The sequence below is a fragment of the Salmo salar genome, chromosome 13 (genome assembly GCF_965601325.2).
Source record: "Salmo salar chromosome 13, fSalSal1, whole genome shotgun sequence".
In the NCBI taxonomy this organism is placed as follows: Eukaryota; Metazoa; Chordata; class Actinopteri; order Salmoniformes; family Salmonidae; genus Salmo; species Salmo salar.
The window spans coordinates 43390958-43411254 of NC_138303.1; the positions used below are offsets into that span (position 1 = coordinate 43390958).

The window sequence follows — 20297 nt, forward strand, 5'->3', positions numbered from 1 at the left end:
GGAATCTAGCCTTGGCACGTCCTGGCTAACCTAACCCTGTCTGTGGGTCTGACACAGCAGTCCCAGCGCCAGTGGTTTTGGGCTACGAGCACACAGACACAAGCAAGCGCTTACACACGCGCGCACGCGTACGTACGTACGCAATGCACACACACTGACACATGCGGACACAGGTAGATTTACACCTTCTCATTCGCACCCAAGTCCAACACCCACCCACCCACCCACACACAGCCAGACAGACAGGCCTTACAAGAACTTCTAGCCAGCATTGGCTTCGGGATGTGTGTTATTTTAGCCTGTACTTTGTCTAAAAACTCCACTATTCCTGCACTGATGGAATAGAAGACTAAGAGCAGCGTATGAAGGATCAGGGCTAGGGGTGTGCATGTCTGTGTGGCACACAACGGCTGTTTGAAATTCAAAGACAAATGAAGGTTTTTCTTTTCCCTCGGTCGTATCAGTTACGCTGCAATGACCTGGCATCAGCTGACTATTTAAGCCTTTTAACTTCGTACACTTCCATTTGACGTGATGCTGACGGGATCAGCAGGGTTTATGCCTGTTTTACAGCACTGACTAGTCCACATTCCTGCTGCTGCCCTTCCATGCAATGTACCCCTCACCCCACCCCAAGTCTCTCTCACACACACACACACACACACACACACAGAGAGAGGCAGGGGCATACGAACGTACACGCGCACACACACACACACACACACACACACACACACACACACACACACACACACACACACACACACACACACACACACACACACAAAATCGCTCCTAACCATCCCTCCTAACCAACCAACCAACCAACTATCTATTCACAGTCCTGCCCCCTCAGGCATTCTAATCTTTTAATTGAATCTTTTGTAATTCTAATGAAATAACTGCAGAGTTCCATTAGCAAGAGAGAATGATCCGTAGTTCCATTAGGACAGAGAAGGATCTGAGCTGCTCGGTGTGACAGTGGTCACAGGAGCCACTTAGCAGTCTGTGGCTACGTCTCAAATGGCACAATATTTCCTATATAGTCCGTCTGGGCCCTGGTCAAAAGCAGTGCACTATATAGGGGACTAAGGTGCCATTTGAGTCACATCCTGTCTTTTCCACCCAGCTAGATAGTTATAGGACCTGTTTCATTTAGCTCATTAATTCACATTGAACAGTACATTAAGGGAAAACAAAGAGCTGTGTGTGTGTGTGTGTGTGTGTGTGTGTGTGTGTGTGTGTGTGTGTGTGTGTGTGTGTGTGTGCGTGTGCGTTCAATGAGGAGAGAGAATAGAGATGCAATCGAAAACAATCGACACGTGACCAGTTAGACTGACCCTATTGGTTATAAAAAAGAGGAAAGCTTTCTAATAGAAGTCTATTACATGTATTACAGTTAAATTGCTAGATCCTTCTATGTCCAAGAACATATCGATAAAGCAAAAGGGGTGAATCACTGCTGCGCCATCCTTCGTCATCTCATAGGAAGTTGACTAATTTAGCTCGTCTTGACGTCGGAATACGTTATTATGGTATGTCTCCATCATTATCCTTTTCCTGTCCATAAAATGTGAGAAAAGAATTGCGTTATCCTTGCAGCACAGGCCCATAGAAAGTGAAGAAAGAGCAGATGCACCTTTCTTCATACGGTCATTTGAAAACCACGACACCACCTTCCTTCCCATTCAGCCCTGACGTATTACTACAAACTATATTACATCAGACACTTGAAGAGCACTAGGCTACACAATAACAGCCATTTGAAAGGCTCTTCTCTCCTCCTTCTTAAAAAGGCAGATAAGGACACCAAACATGTCGTGGGTCTGACATTGGCCAGCCCGTAGCCTCTCTGTAACCTCTGACATTGGCCAGAAGAGAAGAAGGAGTCTCCAATCACCAGATAGAAAATAGGAAAGCTGATCATGACCACACACTAAACGTCCCCTTGATTCTAACCAGGCAGACTAACAGCAATGACACTGCAACCACAAGGAAATCCAAAATCGACCCCACTGATTTCCAGAATTGCTTTCGAGTAACCTTTCTTTAATAGCATGGTGTCTGTTTGTCAGAATTGTAATAAACTGACGATAATAATGTAACTCAACAATTAATCACCGTGTTGCTAATGTTTGGATTGCGTATAGAGAAAAAACATGACTTGTGGGAAAAATAATCTTAGATAAAAAAATGATGTTCAAACCTTCATTAACTCTGGTTTCAGAGTTCTCCCTAACTAAATAAGAGACACACCGAATATCTAGGACAAATGTAGGAAATAGTGTCACGCTTTAACAGCTCACTGGGAAAAGAGTCAAGGAGTCATGAATGTTGTTCATTTTATGAAAGTAGAGCTGAGTAGAGACACTCATAGCTGAGTGTCTCTACTTTGGGGAGTTTAGCTCGTTAGCTCGCCGCTAGCCCCCTGTCTGTGTCCCAAATGGCACCCTATTCCCTTCATAGTGCACTCCTTTTGACCAGGACCCATACGCCATAGCGGTGCACTATGAAGGGCATAGGGTATCATTTGGGACTCAGACGCTGTGCTCTGCAGCTGGCCAGGCCTAATGAGAGAGAGATCAGACTTAAACATCAATTCATCTGCCTCATTGAAGAGGACAATGAGGGGCAACTGGTTCAGCAAGGTTAAATAAAGGTTAAATAAAATAAATAAAAGTAAGGAGAGCTATCATGGCTGCTGCTCGTGTAGGACGGGGCCACCTTGTTTACTACGGTTATTGGGCACAGAAACAGCACACCGCACACACAGCAACACCGACTGATAGTTCTACCTGGTCTCTCTCTCTCTCAACTCTCGCTATCTCTCTCTCTCAACTCTCGCTCTCTCTCTCTCAACTCTCTCTCTCTGTCTCTCTCTCTCTCGCTCTCTCAACTCTCTCTCTCAACTCTCTTTCTAGGAACCCCCCCACAAAATACAAATACATTTGGGACCTGACCAGCTACATTTTAAATGTGCGTGTGGGGGTCAGAGTGAAAGACTAGTGAGGTCTCTGATTGACTAAATAAACACATCTCCTCTTGTTATCATGAGAGCTCCCTGGCTGGCTGTAGAAGAGAGGAGATGAGAGGGGAGGAGAGAGGAGAACAGGAAAGAAAGAAGAAAGCAAAGCAGAAGAGAAGAGACGCTGGCTGGCTGGCTGGCTGGCTGGTCTGCATGGAGTCCCCCTAGGCCTCCCCTGTCCTGACAGGGCATCTGTCTTCATTAAAGAGAGCCCAGTGTGCATGACAGCCACTGAAACGCTGGTGTCTTCACGAGTAATGAAGACAGATGACTGCCCCCAAGAACCCGTAAAAAGGAGGAGAAAAAAAGCAGAAGGTTTAACAAATCAAATCTGAAAAAGCAATGCTTAGGGAGAATCCAACACCGCAGTTATTCAAAAAACTAAACGGGAAGGGTTACAGAGAAGCAACAATTGAACTAGCTAGTCTGTTTTGTGGTTTCACGGTGTGTTGCGTTTTTCTTCTTATTCGTGTCATTTGTGGCTTGCTCCCTACAAGACAACATCACACCCCCACTCCTTCTTTTCCACACCGATTCTCTTTCTGACAGCCCCATAGGCCCCCTGGACGCCTATGGAAATGGACTTAAGTTTTGTCTGTCCGAGACAGGCCTGTTGTTAATAGAGCCAGAGGAGTGTCTGAAATCTGGGACGGAGGGAAGGCGGCGAGCGAGGGAGGACAAATTCTAACTCTGGCAGAGAAAAAGACAGCGAGAAAATACCCTTTGGCTCTTCTGAAGCCGAGCAACATTTGAAGTTACTAATTTATTCATCAATTTAACCACTGAATAATTAATCTACTTATTCATTTATAGCTATTTAGCTCCAGAGAAATATCATTAACAGCAGCAATACTTCCAACTAAAAACACGTACTACTTTCACAACCACTGTAGTTCCCGCATGTCAGGCTCACGCCGTCACAGTGGCGATTGTGACGAGAACAAGCCATGTACAGTAATCTGCCTGGCTGACGTTATGTCCTAAGTGTCAGGTTTCTCGCTGTGTCCCCTCTCTCTTTTCCTCTCACTCTTTCATCTGTACTTTCTTACTTTGCATGCACAGCCAACCCCACAAGGTCCGAACTCAGGTGGCTGGCATTATCCCGGTGAGCCTGAACCTGTGGTTTAGCACAACAGCCTCTCAGAAGTCAAACAAACACACACAGACAGACACAGAGACTAGCATAGCATAGCATTAGCTAGCTGTCCCAGTTAGGTGAGTTGCCCCAACAGGCTCTGGGGGGGGGGGGGTGAAGAGGGTGAGTGCAGGGCAGAGATCCAAGTCCCAGTCTCGTCCTGTCCACACACACACACACACACACACACACACACACACACACACACACACACACACACACACACACACACACACACACACACACACACACCTCTGTGGTATGGTGTGCTCTAGACCCTCTAGCCTTGACAGTCAGCTCCCTAGTTAGAGCAGTCCTGCCTGGGGTGAACAACAAGCCCAGCGGTACACACCGAGTCCAGCATCCAGCTAGCTCAGCGGGAGAGCGTGACACAGGACATGCAAACAGGATGCCATTGACTTACATTGAACGCTGGCGCTGCCGGTCCAGGTGAAGGGGTCCAGGCCCGCGAAGAAGGGGCTCGCCTTCTGCAGCATGCACGTACCCCGGCTGGTGACATCATAAAGCTGGCGTGGGCCCATCCCCAGAGCTTCCATACAGTCAAACATGGCGGTGGAGATTTAACCCTCTTTTTACTGTTACAGTACCCCTTCCCTAGTCCCTACCTCCTGAGAACACACAGATAAAGCCTGTTGCTCTACCTAACCCTCTTCCTTCCTCCTGGAGTAGTTAGGTCACCTCACTGTAGTACAACAACAAAACAACAACAACAGCAAAGGCCCTGATTCAAACCCCTCCTGTAACTCTGATGTGTTGCTGCCTCCTGCTACCTTATCCCTTCCTTCCTTCCTTCTCTCTCTCGCCTGTTCTCTCCTTCCCTTCTGGAACTTCTGTTCCCCCTTTTCCCTTCTCCTTGTCTGGAATGCAGGGCTGGTTCCTGCCTGGCTGTGGCTGCTCCTCTGAGCTCTGTGTTGCTCTATCGTTCTCCCCTCGCCCTAGGGCAAGCTGCTCCCTGTCTGCTGTAAAAGACCTAAATAACAGCTCCCTCTCTTTCACACAGCCCCTCTCTCTCTCTCTCTCTCTCTCTCTCTCTCTCTCTCTCTCTCTCTCTCGCTCTCACTGCTGTGTCCCAGACATACACAGCACAGTGGAGTGAACCAACTGCCTCAGCCTGAGAGCGAGAGGGGGTGGAGAGAGAGAGAGCGAGAAAGAGAGGACCTAGAGGGAGTGGGTGGAGAGAGAGAAAGTGAGTGAGAGAGCGAGAGAGAGAGAGAGAGAGAGAGAGAGAGAGAGAGGAGGAGGGATGGGGAAGAGGAGGGGAGGGGGCCAGAGCCCTTTGCTGCTAGGAAGGGACTGATTTGGTTAGAGGACAAAACTTTATTCCATTCTTCTCTCTCCACTCCTCTCTTTTTTGTCCACGGCTTTCTTTTGTGTTTCATATTTCAGCCTGAACGCAAACAAACACAACCCCTCTCCTCCTCTGCCCTATTCAGATCCCTCTCCTCCTGTTGGTTGTCTCCATTCGTCTTTGCACTGCACCTCCCCCATTTCCCCTGCAGCCAATATGAGTCCCCTCCCTCCCTCCCTCCCTGACCCCCCCGTCTCTAATCATAACCATATTAAAGTCTGGACAGGCAGAAAGACAGGCAGACACAGAGAAAGAGAGAGGGAGAGAAAGAGGGAGGGAGAGAGAGAGAGAGAGAGAGAGAGAGAGAAAGAACTGTGCTGAACCCAGATGCCAGGCTAAATCCCTCCCTTTTGTCTATCTGTTTCTCTCGCTCACTCCCCCTTTCCCTCTCTCTCCTCCTCTCCCTTCCTCTCTCTCTCTCTCTCTCTCTCTCTTTCTGTCTCTCCTTCCCCTTTTTCTCAGTCTTTCTGTTTTTCTCTCCCTCTATCCTCCTCTCTGTCTCTCTGGCAGTGCTTTAACAGTGATGAATGAGATTCTGCGTGGCTCAATCCCCTCAGTGCATTAAGTCAGATAAATACCCTCAATACACACACACACACACACACACACACACACACACACACACACACACATACACACTGTGAGATTGGCAGTGAACACACTCCTCTCAAACCCATCTGACCTCCTTCAAGTCAAAACAAATATATAACTGGAGCTAACGAGAGGCTCGGGGAAACAAGAGAGGAAAATGGATATAAACATGGAGAATAATGGTAACACTCTGTTCAAAAAAAATGTGTGGTCAAGTGTACTGAGGCTTCTGTTAAATACACTTCAAATAAATTGTCATTTGATTTGATTATAACGCTACATTCGTTAGTGTCTGTCATAACACATTTGTATTTGTATTACAAGGCATTATAAAGGACATTACAAAGCTGTACACGCGTGTACTTGGGACAAAAACACTAACATGAACATGGAAGACAAAAGAAAGTATTTCCATAAAAGGTTTCTAACCGAAGATGTGTCGTGTCGACGTGACACACCCGAAAGGTAATTGCACCACCAGACACAGACACACGAGTCATGCCTCACATTCTATACCGCCAGTCAACATTCCTGAAGCATGAAGCACACCTAGAAGCTCACTGCGGATAGACTGCCTATAGGTACTTATCACAGCGGGGGGGGGGCGTTTCTTCTCTCGCTAGAACAAAAGCGGTACCTGCTGCGTGCCGACCCAGTAACGACAAACCTGCAGTTTCTACTTGTAGAATCGGAATGCTCGTCGGTGACCAACAACTTGACTTTGAGACAATCAGAGAGCAAGAACCCCCAACAGGAGTGACAAATGGAGTTGGTCCCCCCCTTTGCTGCTATAACAGCCGCCACTCTTCTGGGAAGGCTTTCCACTCAATGTTGGAACTTTGCTGAGGGGACTTGCTTCCATTCAGCCACAAGAGCATTAGTGAGGTCGGGTACTGATGTTGGGCGATTAGGCCTGGCTCGCAGGATGCGTTCCAATTCATCCCAAAGGCGTTCGATGGGATTGAGGTCATGGCTCTGTGCAGGCCAGTCAAGTTCTTCCACACCGTTCTCGACAAACCATTTCTGTATTGACCTCACTTTGTGCACGGGAGCATTGTCATGCTGAAACAGGAAAGGGCCTTCCCCAAACTGTTGCCACAAAGTTGGAACCACAAAATTGCCTAGAATGTCATTGTATGCTGTAGCGTTAAGATTTCCCTTCACTAGCCCGAACCATGAAAAACAACCCCAGTCCATTATTACTCCTCCACCTAACTTTACAGTTGGCACTATGCATTGGGGCGGGTAGCATTCTCATGGCATCCGCCAAACCCAGATTCGTCCGTCGGACTCCAGATGGTGAAGCGTGATTCATCATGCTCCAGAATCCAATGCCTGCAATCTTTACACCTCTCCAGCCGACGCTTGGCATTGCGCATGGTGATCTTAGGCTTGTGTGCAGCTGGTCGGCCATGGAAACCCATTTCATGAAGCTCCCAACGAACATTTATTGTGCTGGCGTTGCTTCCAAAGGCAGTTTGGAACTTCGTAGTGAGTGTTGAAACCGAGGACAGACCAAGCTCCCGTTCTGTGAGCTTGTGTGGCCTACCACTTCCCGGCTGAGCCGTTGTTGCTCCTAGATGTTTCCACTTCACAATCACAGCACTTACAGTTGACCGGGGCAGTTTTATCAGGGCAGAAATTTGACAAACTAACTTGTTGGAAAGGTGGCATCCTATGACTGTGCCACGCTGAAAGTCATTCTACTGACAATGTTTGTCTATGGACATTGCATGGCTGTGTGCTCAATTCTATACACCCATTGTGGCTGAAATAGCCAAATCCACTAATTTGAAGGGGTGTCCACATACTTTTGTATATATACTGTATACTGTGCTAACTAGTGAATATGCTAACGTTAGCTAGTTAGCTAAACATTTGTCTATGGGCTGGCAGTGACAGTATGGGATTATGGAGAGTTAATTAAATTGTTCATTCTTCATCTTGCTAGGTAGCTATCTAGCTGTGGCCATCTGGCTAGTATCCACAAGGGCATTCTACAAAATAGAAACATTAGCGCAGCTAGCTAATAAACTAAGACTAAGCAACATATACAGACATGCATTACCAAACAACGCTACTGCCACCTTCTGGTTTGGAGTATTTTAACAAGGCTGAATGGCTGATGACTTCAAGGTCTTTGCTGTGTGAACACAAAAGAGATTGACTGCCGACAGTGTTCAGAGGTGCTAAGTACTGCAGGCAAACATTTGACAATCCTACCGGTATGTCTGAGCTATTAGAGTTTCATCTTCCCTTCAGCTCACTATAGCTTTCCATATAGCTTTCAAAGAAACCCTGCAACCCTGCTCTGCAATCAGAATGATTTACACTCAGGCTGTGTCTCAAATGGGGGGTCAAAAGTAGATCACTAATTACCGTAGGCAATAGGGTGCCATTTGGGACATAAGCAAAGTGATGTATATTGAATCAATAGGCAATCTATGATCAATAAATAAGACTGACACTGGTTCAACTGTTGAGCAGTGGACAGACACTGGCTGGTTGTCCCATAAAACAAACAACTGAACACAATACAATTGGATGAGGAGGAGGGATTCACCATAGAATGAGCTCATGCTCTGTGCACTCCCTGTCTGAACATCCATCGCCCCTGTCAGACTGGTGGAAGTGGTACGACCCATCAGGCAGCAACAACACAATTTCCTGTCAATCTGTGCTGCTGGCTGGCTGGGCTCTCTCCATAATTTTTTTTTTTTAAACACACACAAACACACACACACAGCCTAAGCTGTCACACACACACATACATTCACACACACACACGAATGCACGAACACACACAGACACAGACGCATCCACGAACACACACGTACACACACACACGAACCATCAAACAGGCAAAGTGTCAATACAGGACTAAGATTGAATTCTACTATACCGACTCCGACACTCGTCGGATGTGCCAGGGGTTGCAAACTATTACAGACTACAAAGGGAAACATAGCCGCGAGCTGCCCAATGAAATGAGCCAACCAGACGTGCTAAATTACTTCTATGCTTGCTACAAGGCAAGCAACACTGAAGCATGCATGAGAGCATCAGCTGTTCCAGACGACTGTGTTATCACGCCCTCTGTAGCCGATGTGAGTAAGACCTTTAAACAGGTCAACATTCACAAAGCCGCAGGGCCAGACGGATTACCAAGACGTGTACTTCTCGCATACCCCTAGAGCATCGAGCCAGCGGGGTGGTGGCACTGGAATCCTCATCTCTCCCAAGTGGACATTCTCTCTTTCTCCCCTGACCCATCTGTCTATCTCCTCATTTGAATTCCATGCTGTCACAGTTACCAGCCCTTTCAAGATTAACATCCTTATCATTTATCGCCCTCCAGGTTCCCTTGGAGAGTTCAACAATGAGCTTGACGCCTTGATAAGTTCCTTTCCTGAGGATGGCTCACCTCTCACAGTTCTGGGTGACTTTAACCTCCCCACGTCTACCTTTGACTCATTCCTCTCTGCCTCCTTCTTTCCACTCCTCTCCTCTCCTCTTTTGACCTCACCCTCTCACCTTCCCCCCCTACTCACAAGGCAGGCAATACGCTTGACCTCATCTTTACTAGATGCTGTTCTTCCACTAATCTCATTGCAACTCCCCTCCAAATCTCCGACCACTACCTTGTATCCTTTTCCCTCTTGCTCTCATCCAACACTTCTCACTCTGCCCCTACTCGGATGGTATTGCGCCGTCCCAACCTTCGCTCTCTCTCTCCCGCTACTCTCTCCTCTTCCATCCTATCATCTCTTCCCTCTGCTCAAACCTTCTCCAACCTATCTCCTGATTCTGCCTCCTCAACCCTCCTCTCCTCCCTTTCTGCATCCTTTGATTTTCTCTGTCCCCTATCCTCCAGGCCGGCTCGGTCCTCCCCTCCTGCTCCGTGGCTCGACGACTCACTACGAGCTCACAGAACAGGGCTCCGGGCAGCCGAGCGGAAATGGAGGAAAACTCGCCTCCCTGCGGACCTGGCATCCTTTCACTCACTCCTCTCTACATTCTCCTCTTCTGTCTCTGCTGCTAAAGCCACTTTCTACCACTCTAAATTCCAAGCATCTGCCTCTAACCCTAGGAAGCTCTTTGCTACCTTCTCCTCCCTCCTGAATCCTCCTTCCCCTCCCCCCCCCCTCCTCCCTCTCTGCGGATGACTTCGTCAACCATTTTGAAAAGAAGGTTGACGATATCCGATCCTCGTTTGCTAAGTCAAACGACACCGCTGGTCCTGCTCACACTGCCCTACCCTGTGCTTTGACCTCTTTCTCCCCTCTCTCTCCAGATGAAATCTCGCGTCTTGTGACGGCCGGCCGCCCAACAACCTGCCCACTTGACCCTATCCCCTCCTCTCTTCTCCAGACCATTTCCGGAGACCTTCTCCCCTTCCTCACCTCGCTCATCAACTCATCCTTGACCGCTGGCTACGTCCCTTCCGTCTTCAAGAGAGCGAGAGTTGCACCCCTTCTGAAAAAACCTACACTCGATCCCTCCGATGTCAACAACTACAGACCAGTATCCCTTCTTTCTTTTCTCTCCAAAACTCTTGAACGTGCCGTCCTTGGCCAGCTCTCCTGCTATCTCTCTCAGAATGACCTTCTTGATCCTAATCAGTCAGGTTTCAAGACTGGGCATTCAACTGAGACTGCTCTTCTCTGTGTCACGGAGGCTCTCCGCACTGCTAAAGCTAACTCTCTCTCCTCTGCTCTCATACTTCTAGACCTATCTGCTGCTTTTGATACTGTGAACCATCAGATCCTCCTCTCCACCCTCTCCGAGTTGGGCATCTCTGGCGCGGCCCACGCTTGGATTGCGTCCTACCTGACAGGTCGCTCCTACCAGGTGGCGTGGCGAGAATCTGTCTCCGCACCATGCGCTCTCACCACTGGTGTCCCCCAGGGCTCTGTTCTAGGCCCTCTCCTATTCTCGCTATACACCAAGTCACTTGGCTCTGTCATATCCTCACATGGTCTCTCCTATCATTGCTATGCAGACGACACACAATTAATCTTCTCCTTTCCCCCTTCTGATAACCAGGCGGCGAATCGCATCTCTGCATGTCTGTCAGACATATCAGTGTGGATGACGGATCACCAGCTCAAGCTGAACCTCGGCAAGACGGAGCTGCTCTTCCTCCCGGGGAAGGACTGCCCGTTCCATGATCTCGCCATCACGGTTGACAACTCCCTTGTGTCCTCCTCCCAGAGTGCTAAGAACCTTGGCGTGATCCTGGACAACACCCTGTCGTTCTCCACTAACATCAAGGCGGTGACCCGATCCTGTAGGTTCATGCTCCACAACATTCGCAGAGTACGACCCTGCCTCACACAGGAAGCGGCGCAGGTCCTAATCCAGGCACTTGTCATCTCCCGTCTGGATTACTGCAACTCGCTGTTGGCTGGGCTCCCTGCCTGTGCCATTAAACCCCTACAACTCATCCAGAACGCCGCAGCCCGTCTGGTGTTCAACCTTCCCAAGTTCTCTCACGTCACCCCGCTCCTCCGCTCTCTCCACTGGCTTCCAGTTGAAGCTCGCATCCGCTACAAGACCATGGTGATTGCCTACGGAGCTGTGAAGGGAACGGCACCTCCATACCTTCAGGCTCTGATCAGGCCCTACACCCAAACAAGGGCACTGCGTTCATCCACCACTGGCCTGCTGGCCCCCCTACCTCTGAGGAAGCACAGTTCCCGCTCAGCTCAGTCAAAACTGTTCGCTGCTCTGGCACCCCAATGGTGGAACAAGCTCCCTCACGATGCCAGGACAGCGGAGTCAATCACCACCTTCCGGAGACACCTGAAACCCCACCTCTTTAAGGAATACCTAGGATAGGATAAAGTAATCCTTCTAACCCCCCCCCCCCTTAAAATATTTAGATGCACTATTGTAAAGTGGTTGTTCCACTGGATATCATAAGGTGAATGCACCATTTTGTAAGTCGCTCTGGATAAGAGCGTCTGCTAAATGACTTAAATGTAAATGTAAATGTAAATGAGTATGCACTGACCAACTGGCAAGTGTCTTCAACGACATTTTCAACCTCTCCCTGACCGAGTCTGTAATACCAACATATTTCAAGCAGACCACCATAGTCCCTGTGCTCAAGAACACTAAGGTAACCTGCCTAAATGACTACCGACCCATAGCACTCACGTCCGTAGCCATGAAGTGCTTTGAAAGGTTGGTAATGGCTCACATCAACACCATTATCCCAGAAACACTAGACCCACTCCAATTTGCATACCGCCCCAACAGATCCACAGATGATGCAATCTCTGTTGCACTCCACACTGCCCTTTCCCACCTGGACAAAAGGAACACCTACGTGAGAATGCTATTCATTGACTACAGCTCACTGTTCAACACCATAGTGCCCTCCAAGCTCATCACAAAGCTAAGGACCCTGGGACTAAACACCTCCCTCTGCAACTGGATCCTGGACTTCCTGACGGGCCACCCCCTAGGTGGTAAGGGTAGGAAACAACACATCTGCCACACTGATCCTCAACACGGGGGCCCTTCAGGGGTGCGTGCTCAGTCCCCTTCTGTTCCCTCAGTCCCCTGTTCACCCATGACTGCATGGCCAGGCACGACTCCAACATCATCATTAAGTTTGCCGACGACAGAACACCTGGTAGGCCTGATCACCAACAACAATGAGACAGCCTACAGGGAGGAGGTCAGAGACCTGGCCGTGTGGTGCCAGGATAACAACCTCTCCCTCAACGTGATCAAGACAAAGGACCGAGCACGCCGCCATTCTCATCAAAGGGGCTATATTGGAGCAGGTTGAGAGCTTCAAGTTCCTTGGCGTCCACATCACCAACAAACTATCATGGTCCAAACACAACAAGCCAGTCATGAAGAGGGCACAACAAAGCCTATTCCCCCTCAGGAGACTGAAAAGATTTGGCATGGGTCCTCAGATCCTCAAAAAGTTCTACAGCTGCACCATCGAGAGCATCCTGAGTGGTTGCATCACTGCCTGGTATGGCAACTGCTCGGCCTCCGACTGCAAGGCACTACAGAGGGTAGTGCGTATGGCCCAGTACATCACTAGGGCCAAGCTTCCTCCCATCCAGGACCTCTATACCATCCAGGACCTCTAAAAGGATTCTGAACAGCTTCTACCACCAAGCCAAAAGACTCCTGAACAGCTAATCAAATGGCTACCCAGACTATTTGCATTGCCCCCCACCCCCTCTTTTACACTGCTGCTACTCTCTATTTATTATCTATGCATAGTCACTTTAACTCTACCTACATGGACATATTACCTCAATTACCTCAACTAACCGGTGCCCCCACACATTGACTCTGTACCGGTACCCCCTGTATATAGCCTCTCTACTGTCATTTTACTGCTGCTCTTCAATTATTTGTTATTTTTTACTTATCTATTTTTAATTATCACTTATTTTTCTTAAAACTGCATTGTTGAGTAAGCATTTCACTGTAAGGTCTACACCTGTTGTATTCGGCGCGTGTGACAAATCCCATTTGATTTGATTTGATTTGACTGGCTGCCTTCTAAGTCTCACACTTAGTCCTCCCTCTTCTCCTTTCCCTGTTTAATGAAGCCAAAACCTTGTTTTCACATTTGGAGGTACGGGGGGGAGGGGCAGGAGAGGAGGTATAAGGAATGATATTGATTCCATTGTTTATTGATTTAAAAGCCTCTTCCCTATTGGGATGTATCATTTATTTTCTTAAGTTGGCAGTTGGCAGGATGCGTGCCACACACACACACACACACACACACACACAAACACATACACTCTCTTAAAGAGCCCTTTTATTGCAGTAACAAACCGTAAAAAACATCAATAGTTTCGGACTCTTTCTTCAAATAATTGTCAAGTAATAAAGCAGGAGAGTTTATGACAGGAACTAAAGAACATTGAGGTGGTGATAGAGCAGAGGCATTCCCCGCAAATATACACTACAGGACCTACATCTCTACAGGACAGAATGCTAAGGCACCAGTCAATACCTCAGTGGTGTGTATTCATTGTTTGCCAAGGGAAGCCAGGCTTCCCCAAAAAACGGGCAGCAAGTATCAGCGAGCATTTGGCCTCCCTTGATAAAAAAAGTATAAACTAGTAGCCAATCAGCGTTGAGCTTAACTGAGTGAGCTTAACTGTGAATGGTCCTGGCCCACCAAAAAAAAAGTGTCCAAAGGAAGCCAGTTTGGATTTGGCTTCACTCTAATCACATCACATCGAGAGAAAAACGTCACTGACAGAATTTTTTTAAATTGTTGCATATCTTTGTATTGCTGTCCTCTGGTGGCTAGCTAGCAAGCTAAAATGGTATCTTTCCTAAATTAGCCATGGATGGAGATAGGGATTTGGACTTGTGGTTTTACTTTATTCTCCGTACTGGCCAATGATTGTAATTGCGATCCAACCATTAATTCATACATTGTGCCCCTGGCCTGAGAGGATAGAAGTTCAATATGTAGCTCGATGTAGTAGGCTAATGTTAACTACCTGGCCTGGTGCATCGTTGCCCATGAAAGGAATTTAGGCTAGCAAGCAAGCATTTTAGCCAGGTAGTCTAGGACAACAAAACATTTAAGTGTGTTCTTTATGACAGAGTCAGAGACTGTTTTGTCAACATGAAAGAGAGGAGGATGGCATTGGCTTTTCTCTACAAGTAGGGTGAATCAACCTGTTTTTTCTACTTGCACACACGCACGCACGCACGCACGCACGCGCACGCACACACACACACACACACACACACACACACACACACACACACACACACACACACACACACACACACACACACACAAATCATAACCATGTATAGCCACATCATATTTACCCTATGTTGAATGGACTAAATTGTTTTTGGTATGTTTTAGTTGTCACTGTATTGGACTAAGCATAGGTGATTTGATGATGTTGAAATGGTCCTGGAATAGTGGAGGTAGCTCCTGTTTTCTTTGCGACTTGCGGTAACTCTCTGTGGTTCTAAATCAATAGTTGGTTACTAGTCCGAAAATGTTGGAAACATTAACTTGCTTGACCGTGCTGTAGGTCATGTAACTGTTTGTTACATGCAATATGCTTTGTGGACTCCACCAGACAGAGGTCGCTCTCCGGTTTTGTGATGAAACAAAGGTGTGGTTGAATTCAATCTGCCACTGTGTCTTCTCATTATCTCTGCCTTTAGGCCTATACATCACGGTCACAAGGCATATGAACAAAGAAGTTATAGAACAAACAACGCAATTATCCCAACACATAGGTTGTAATATGGCTTTTTTCTGACTTGGCTTCCCCAGTGATTTTACTCACTCACCGCTACTGCAATACCTAACCTTTAAGTCAGGGTTCCCCAACTGGCATCCCGCAGCCTGAATTTTGCCCACAAATGGTTTTATTCGGCCCTTCTATTTTTTTGAGCAAAAAACCCCAACATTTAATCTTTTTTTTCCTGGTTGGACATAAAGCTCTGTAAAAACACCAGGAAATAGTCTCCAAGTTATTTTAATTTTGGAAATCTGTTCCCAAGTATTCCCACTCATAAAAGACACATGTGACTGTATACAAACGTAAGCAAGGTTTGAAATTATCTTATTTTTTTCAAATATTATATCTGTTTGGGCTTCTTGTGGTCAATTTGCAGGATACAAATTATTTATAATTATGTTCCAGCCCCCTGACAATCCACTCAAGAAAAAAATTGTCTCGTGGTTGAATCTAGTTGATGATCCCTGCTTTAAGTTTTCTAGTAGTTTCTTTTTACAGACATTGATGGTCTTGTGAAGGTCATTTTATTTATTTCTCTTTCTTTATGTCTACTTCTCCCTCCTACTTTTACAGTAATGGCTCTGAGTAACATGTTGTTCCCAGAAACCTGCTTCTCACAACTTTTTTCCTGTCAAACAGGCAGAAACATGCCAAACCATCCACACATCTAAGGGTTGACGCTGACTAAACCTATGTGGTCATCTTTCAAAGAATAAAAGAAAACATTTTGTAATCGACCATCCCACACTTAATAACTGCTCTTATTGAGTACATTTGATTTGCAGGCTCTCTCACTAACTGTCTCCCACTTTGACATTTCTTTCACTGTGTTTTGAGCTCATAATTCAGACCAATAATCCTGACTTCTCCATTTATAAGTGCTACACAAAGTTAGTAAAAGTATGCAAAGTTTTATAATGCCCCATGCAACAACAAAAAAACTCTCTCCATGCAGTGTGTTTGGACATTTAATACACATACTCCATACTGCTTGTGACCCAGGCCAGGTCCCTGCCTCCCTGCCTCCTCCCTTTCCTTCCCTGGCCATAGAGCCTGAACTCTGCAGCAACCCCCCACTGGGCCACTAACTTTCCCCTAAACATCTCCTGCCTTTCTCTCCCTCCTCTCTTTCTCTCCCTCCCTCTCACTCGGTTTGTCTCGCAATTCATCGCCCTTTCTCCTGAATTCCCTCTTTTCCTTTTCCTCTGCTCCTTCTCTCCTCATTTTATCATGCTTGTTATTACTCCCCTATCTCTCCTCTCTGTCTTTTATCTATGGTGTGTTTTGTCTGAATGTTTTCTCATTGCTTTTCTTTTCTATTCTTGTCTTCCTTTTTCTGTTAATTATCCTATGAATGCTCACCAGCTCTTTTGTCATGCTTTGTGACGGAGCAACATTTGAAGTATTTTGGGGTGGTAAAATATCCCTGCACAACGTCTATTTGCGCCTCTACCGGATGGAAACTACAAGTATAGTGGCTGTGCTCAATGCAATGGCAATTACAAATGTAGATCCTTCAAACACCGCCTAACAGGGAAACAGATCCCAATCACAGCTGTATTCTGTACAGGCTTCCTTCTTTTCACTCTGTCAACTAGGTTAGTATTGTTGAGTAACTACAACGTTGTTGATCCATCCTCAGTTTTCTCCTATCACAGCCATTAAACTCTGTAACTGTTTTAAAGTCACCATTGGGCTCATGATGAAATCCCTGAGTGGTTTCCTTCCTTTCCGGCAACTGAGTTAGTAAGGACGCCTGTATCCTTGTAGTGACTGGGTGTATTGATACACCATCCAAAGGGTAATTAATAACTTCACCATGCTCAAAGGGATATTCAATGTCTGCTTTTTTCGTGTTGTTTACCCATCTGCCAATAGGTGCCCTTCTTTGTGAGACATAGGAAAACCTCCCTGGTCTTTGTGGTTGAATCTGTTTGAAATTCACTGCTCGACTGAGGGACTTTATATATAATTCTATGTGTGGGGTACAGAGATGAGGTAGTCATTCAAAAATCATGTTAAACACTATTATTACGCACAGAGTGAATACATGCAAACTTATTATGTGACTTGTTAAGCACATTTTACTCCTGAACTTATTTAGGCTTGTCATAACAAAGGGGTTGAATACTTATTCACTCAGCTTTTCATTTTTAATTCAATTGTAACAAATTCTAAAAACATGATCCTATTTTGACATTATGGGGTCAAAATAATCTAAATGTAATCCATTTTCTATTCAGGCTGTAAAATAACACAATGTGGAAAAAGTCAAGGGGTGGGAATACTTTATGAGGTCACTGTATGTTTTTTTTCCCGTTTTCTTTTTTTTTTTCAATCATATTTTTTGGAGTGGCGGCAACGATTTAGCAGCAGGCAGCCGCTACTAAAAGTATATAGGGGAAACACTGATGTGCCTATAGTATTGATTAAAACCCAAAGGCAGTAGTAGTGCCAGGAAGCCTGTACATGCTGTAAGCTCTCCTTCAGAATTGAAGTGAATCAGGTTTTAATACTGTTTGACATTCTGATGTGAACTACAGATAAAGACCTACAGTACTATACAACACATTGTTGCCACTTCCTCTGTCCGCAATACATAGAGTCATTCCTTAGTCATTCCATAGAGTCATTCCTTCCAGTCATTTCTTACAGCCAACCAAGAAATCAATACTATTGCGAGGTTATAAAGCCAGGAGCAGGTTTCTGGGATAATAAGCAGGACTTGGCATGGTGATATCTGTAGCATGTGTGCAGTCAGTGTGTGGACGTGCTGAAACAGATTGCCAGTGATGACAGAAACGTAGAGCACCACTTCAGCTCCCTCCCTCCCTCCACGGTGCATATGTGTGTGTTAGTTACCAACACACAGATGATCCACGCTATATGTTCTCTCGGTCAGATCTGTTCTCTAGGTCAGATCTGTTCTCTAAGTCAGATCTGTTCTCTAGGTCAGATCTGTTCTCTAAGTCAGATCTGTTCTCTGAGTCAGATCTGTTCTCTCGGTCAGACCTGTTCTCTAGGTCAGATCTGTTCTCTAAGTCAGATCTGTTCTCTGAGTCAGATCTGTTCTCGAAGATAATACACTCAAACGTAAGCAACTAATACTACTACTACTGTGCCTAGATCAGGGGTTCACAAACCTTTTTTGTTCTGTGACCCACCAATTGAGGTGTCCTTTGATTCACAACCCACCAATTGATGTGTCCTTTGATTCGCGACCCACCAATTGAGGTGTCCTTTGATTCACGACCCACCAATTGATGTGTCCTTTGATTCACGACCCACCAATTGAGTTGTCCTTTGATTCGCGACCCACCAATTTAGGTGTCCTTTGATTCACGACCCACCAATTGAGTTGTCCTTTGATTCGCGACCCACCAATTGAGGTGTCCTTTGATTCGCGACCCACCAATTGAGGTGTCCTTTGATTCGCGACCCACCAGTTGAGGTGTCCTTTGATTCGCGACCCACCAATTGAGGTGTCCTTTGATTAGCGACCCACCAATTGAGGTGTCCTTTGATTCACGACCCACCAATTGAGGTGTCCTTTGATTCGCGACCCACCAATTTAGGTGTCCTTTGATTCACGACCCACCAATTGAGTTGTCCTTTGATTCGCGACCCACCAATTGAGGTGTCCTTTGATTAGCGACCCACCAATTGAGGTGTCCTTTGATTCGCGACCCACCAGTTGAGGTGTCCTTTGATTCGCGACCCACCAATTGAGGTGTCCTTTGATTAGCGACCCACCAATTGAGGTGTCCTTTGATTCGCGACCCACCAATTGAGGTGTCCTTTGATTAGCGACCCACCAATTGAGGTGTCCTTTGATTCGCGACCCACCAGTTGAGGTGTCCTTTGATTCGCGACCCACCAATTGAGGTGTCCTTTGATTCGCGACCCACCAATTGAGGTGCCCTTTGATTCGCGACCCACCAATTGAGGTGTCCTTTGATTAGCGACCCACCAATTGAGGTGTCCTTTGATTCGCGACCCACCAATTGAGGTGTCCTTTGATTAGCGACCCACCAATTGAGGTGTCCTTTGATTCGCGACCCACCAGTTGAGGTGTCCTTTGATTCGCGACCCACCAATTGAGGTGTCCTTTGATTCGCGACCCACCAATTGAGGTGCCCTTTGATTCGCGACCCACCATAAGGGTTGAGTGGTGAAAAACATAGACAGAAAACATAGTTAAAAATATCGTTAAAAATATCATCCTGGCAGTGGAGAGAACATTTCTCAGTTTTAAAGCTAATTTCCTGTAATTCTACACCATAGGGCTGAAATGAAATGTTGCCGTTTTGGAGCCAATTCTTCTTCAGTTCTATACATTTTGCCATGGAGCAGAGAGACTTTGTTGCCGTTTTAAAGATAATTTCCTGCAATTCTACACATTTTGACATATGCTGTGTTATTATGCTTAAACACAACAAAATGAATGGGGGCCTGATTGTCTAGCTTTAATTTTGTTGATTGTAAGTTCTCAAAGAATATAGGCTATTATAAAATATATATATATATATATATATATATTTACAGTATATATATAGGTCCATTATCTTTTCTACATACTTTCTATTTGGTTTTAGTCGTTTAAGTTTACACTGAAAGCCTTTTTCCATCCCAAAATTGTATTTAAAAAACAAAAATATTTTGTGCAATGTCGCGACCCACGAGTGGATCCCGACCTACAGTTTGGGAACCACTGGCCTAGATACATGCACATTTGAGAGCACCCATAAATATGCAAACTCATCAACCAATCCAGATAGGAACCCATCGACAGAACATGAAGTGTATGAGTGTTCAGTTCTATAATCATTGGACAATCCTATCGTGCCATCGTCAGTCCATCCATCATCGCCATCCACCTCGAGCGGCTTCTCCCTCACATGTTCA

The 20297-nt window shown here is 46.3% G+C and overlaps 1 protein-coding gene across 7 annotated transcripts in view; it reads right to left on the minus strand.

The window, feature by feature from the left end:
• Positions 1-20297, minus strand: part of LOC106567065 (retinoic acid receptor gamma-A) — a 72096-nt gene that overhangs the window by 24606 nt on the left and 27193 nt on the right. Inside the window, exon 1 of one of the 7 annotated variants that reach the window (XM_082960112.1) lies at positions 4585-5359. The exons of 5 other annotated variants lie outside the window; for them this stretch is intronic. In XM_082960112.1, the coding sequence (XP_082816238.1) occupies positions 4585-4729 (145 nt within the window). In that variant the 5' untranslated portion in view covers positions 4730-5359. Of the gene's footprint in view, positions 1-4584; positions 5360-20297 lie in introns of those variants that run through there. One more of the 7 variants, XM_014135919.3, reaches the window with a different exon arrangement.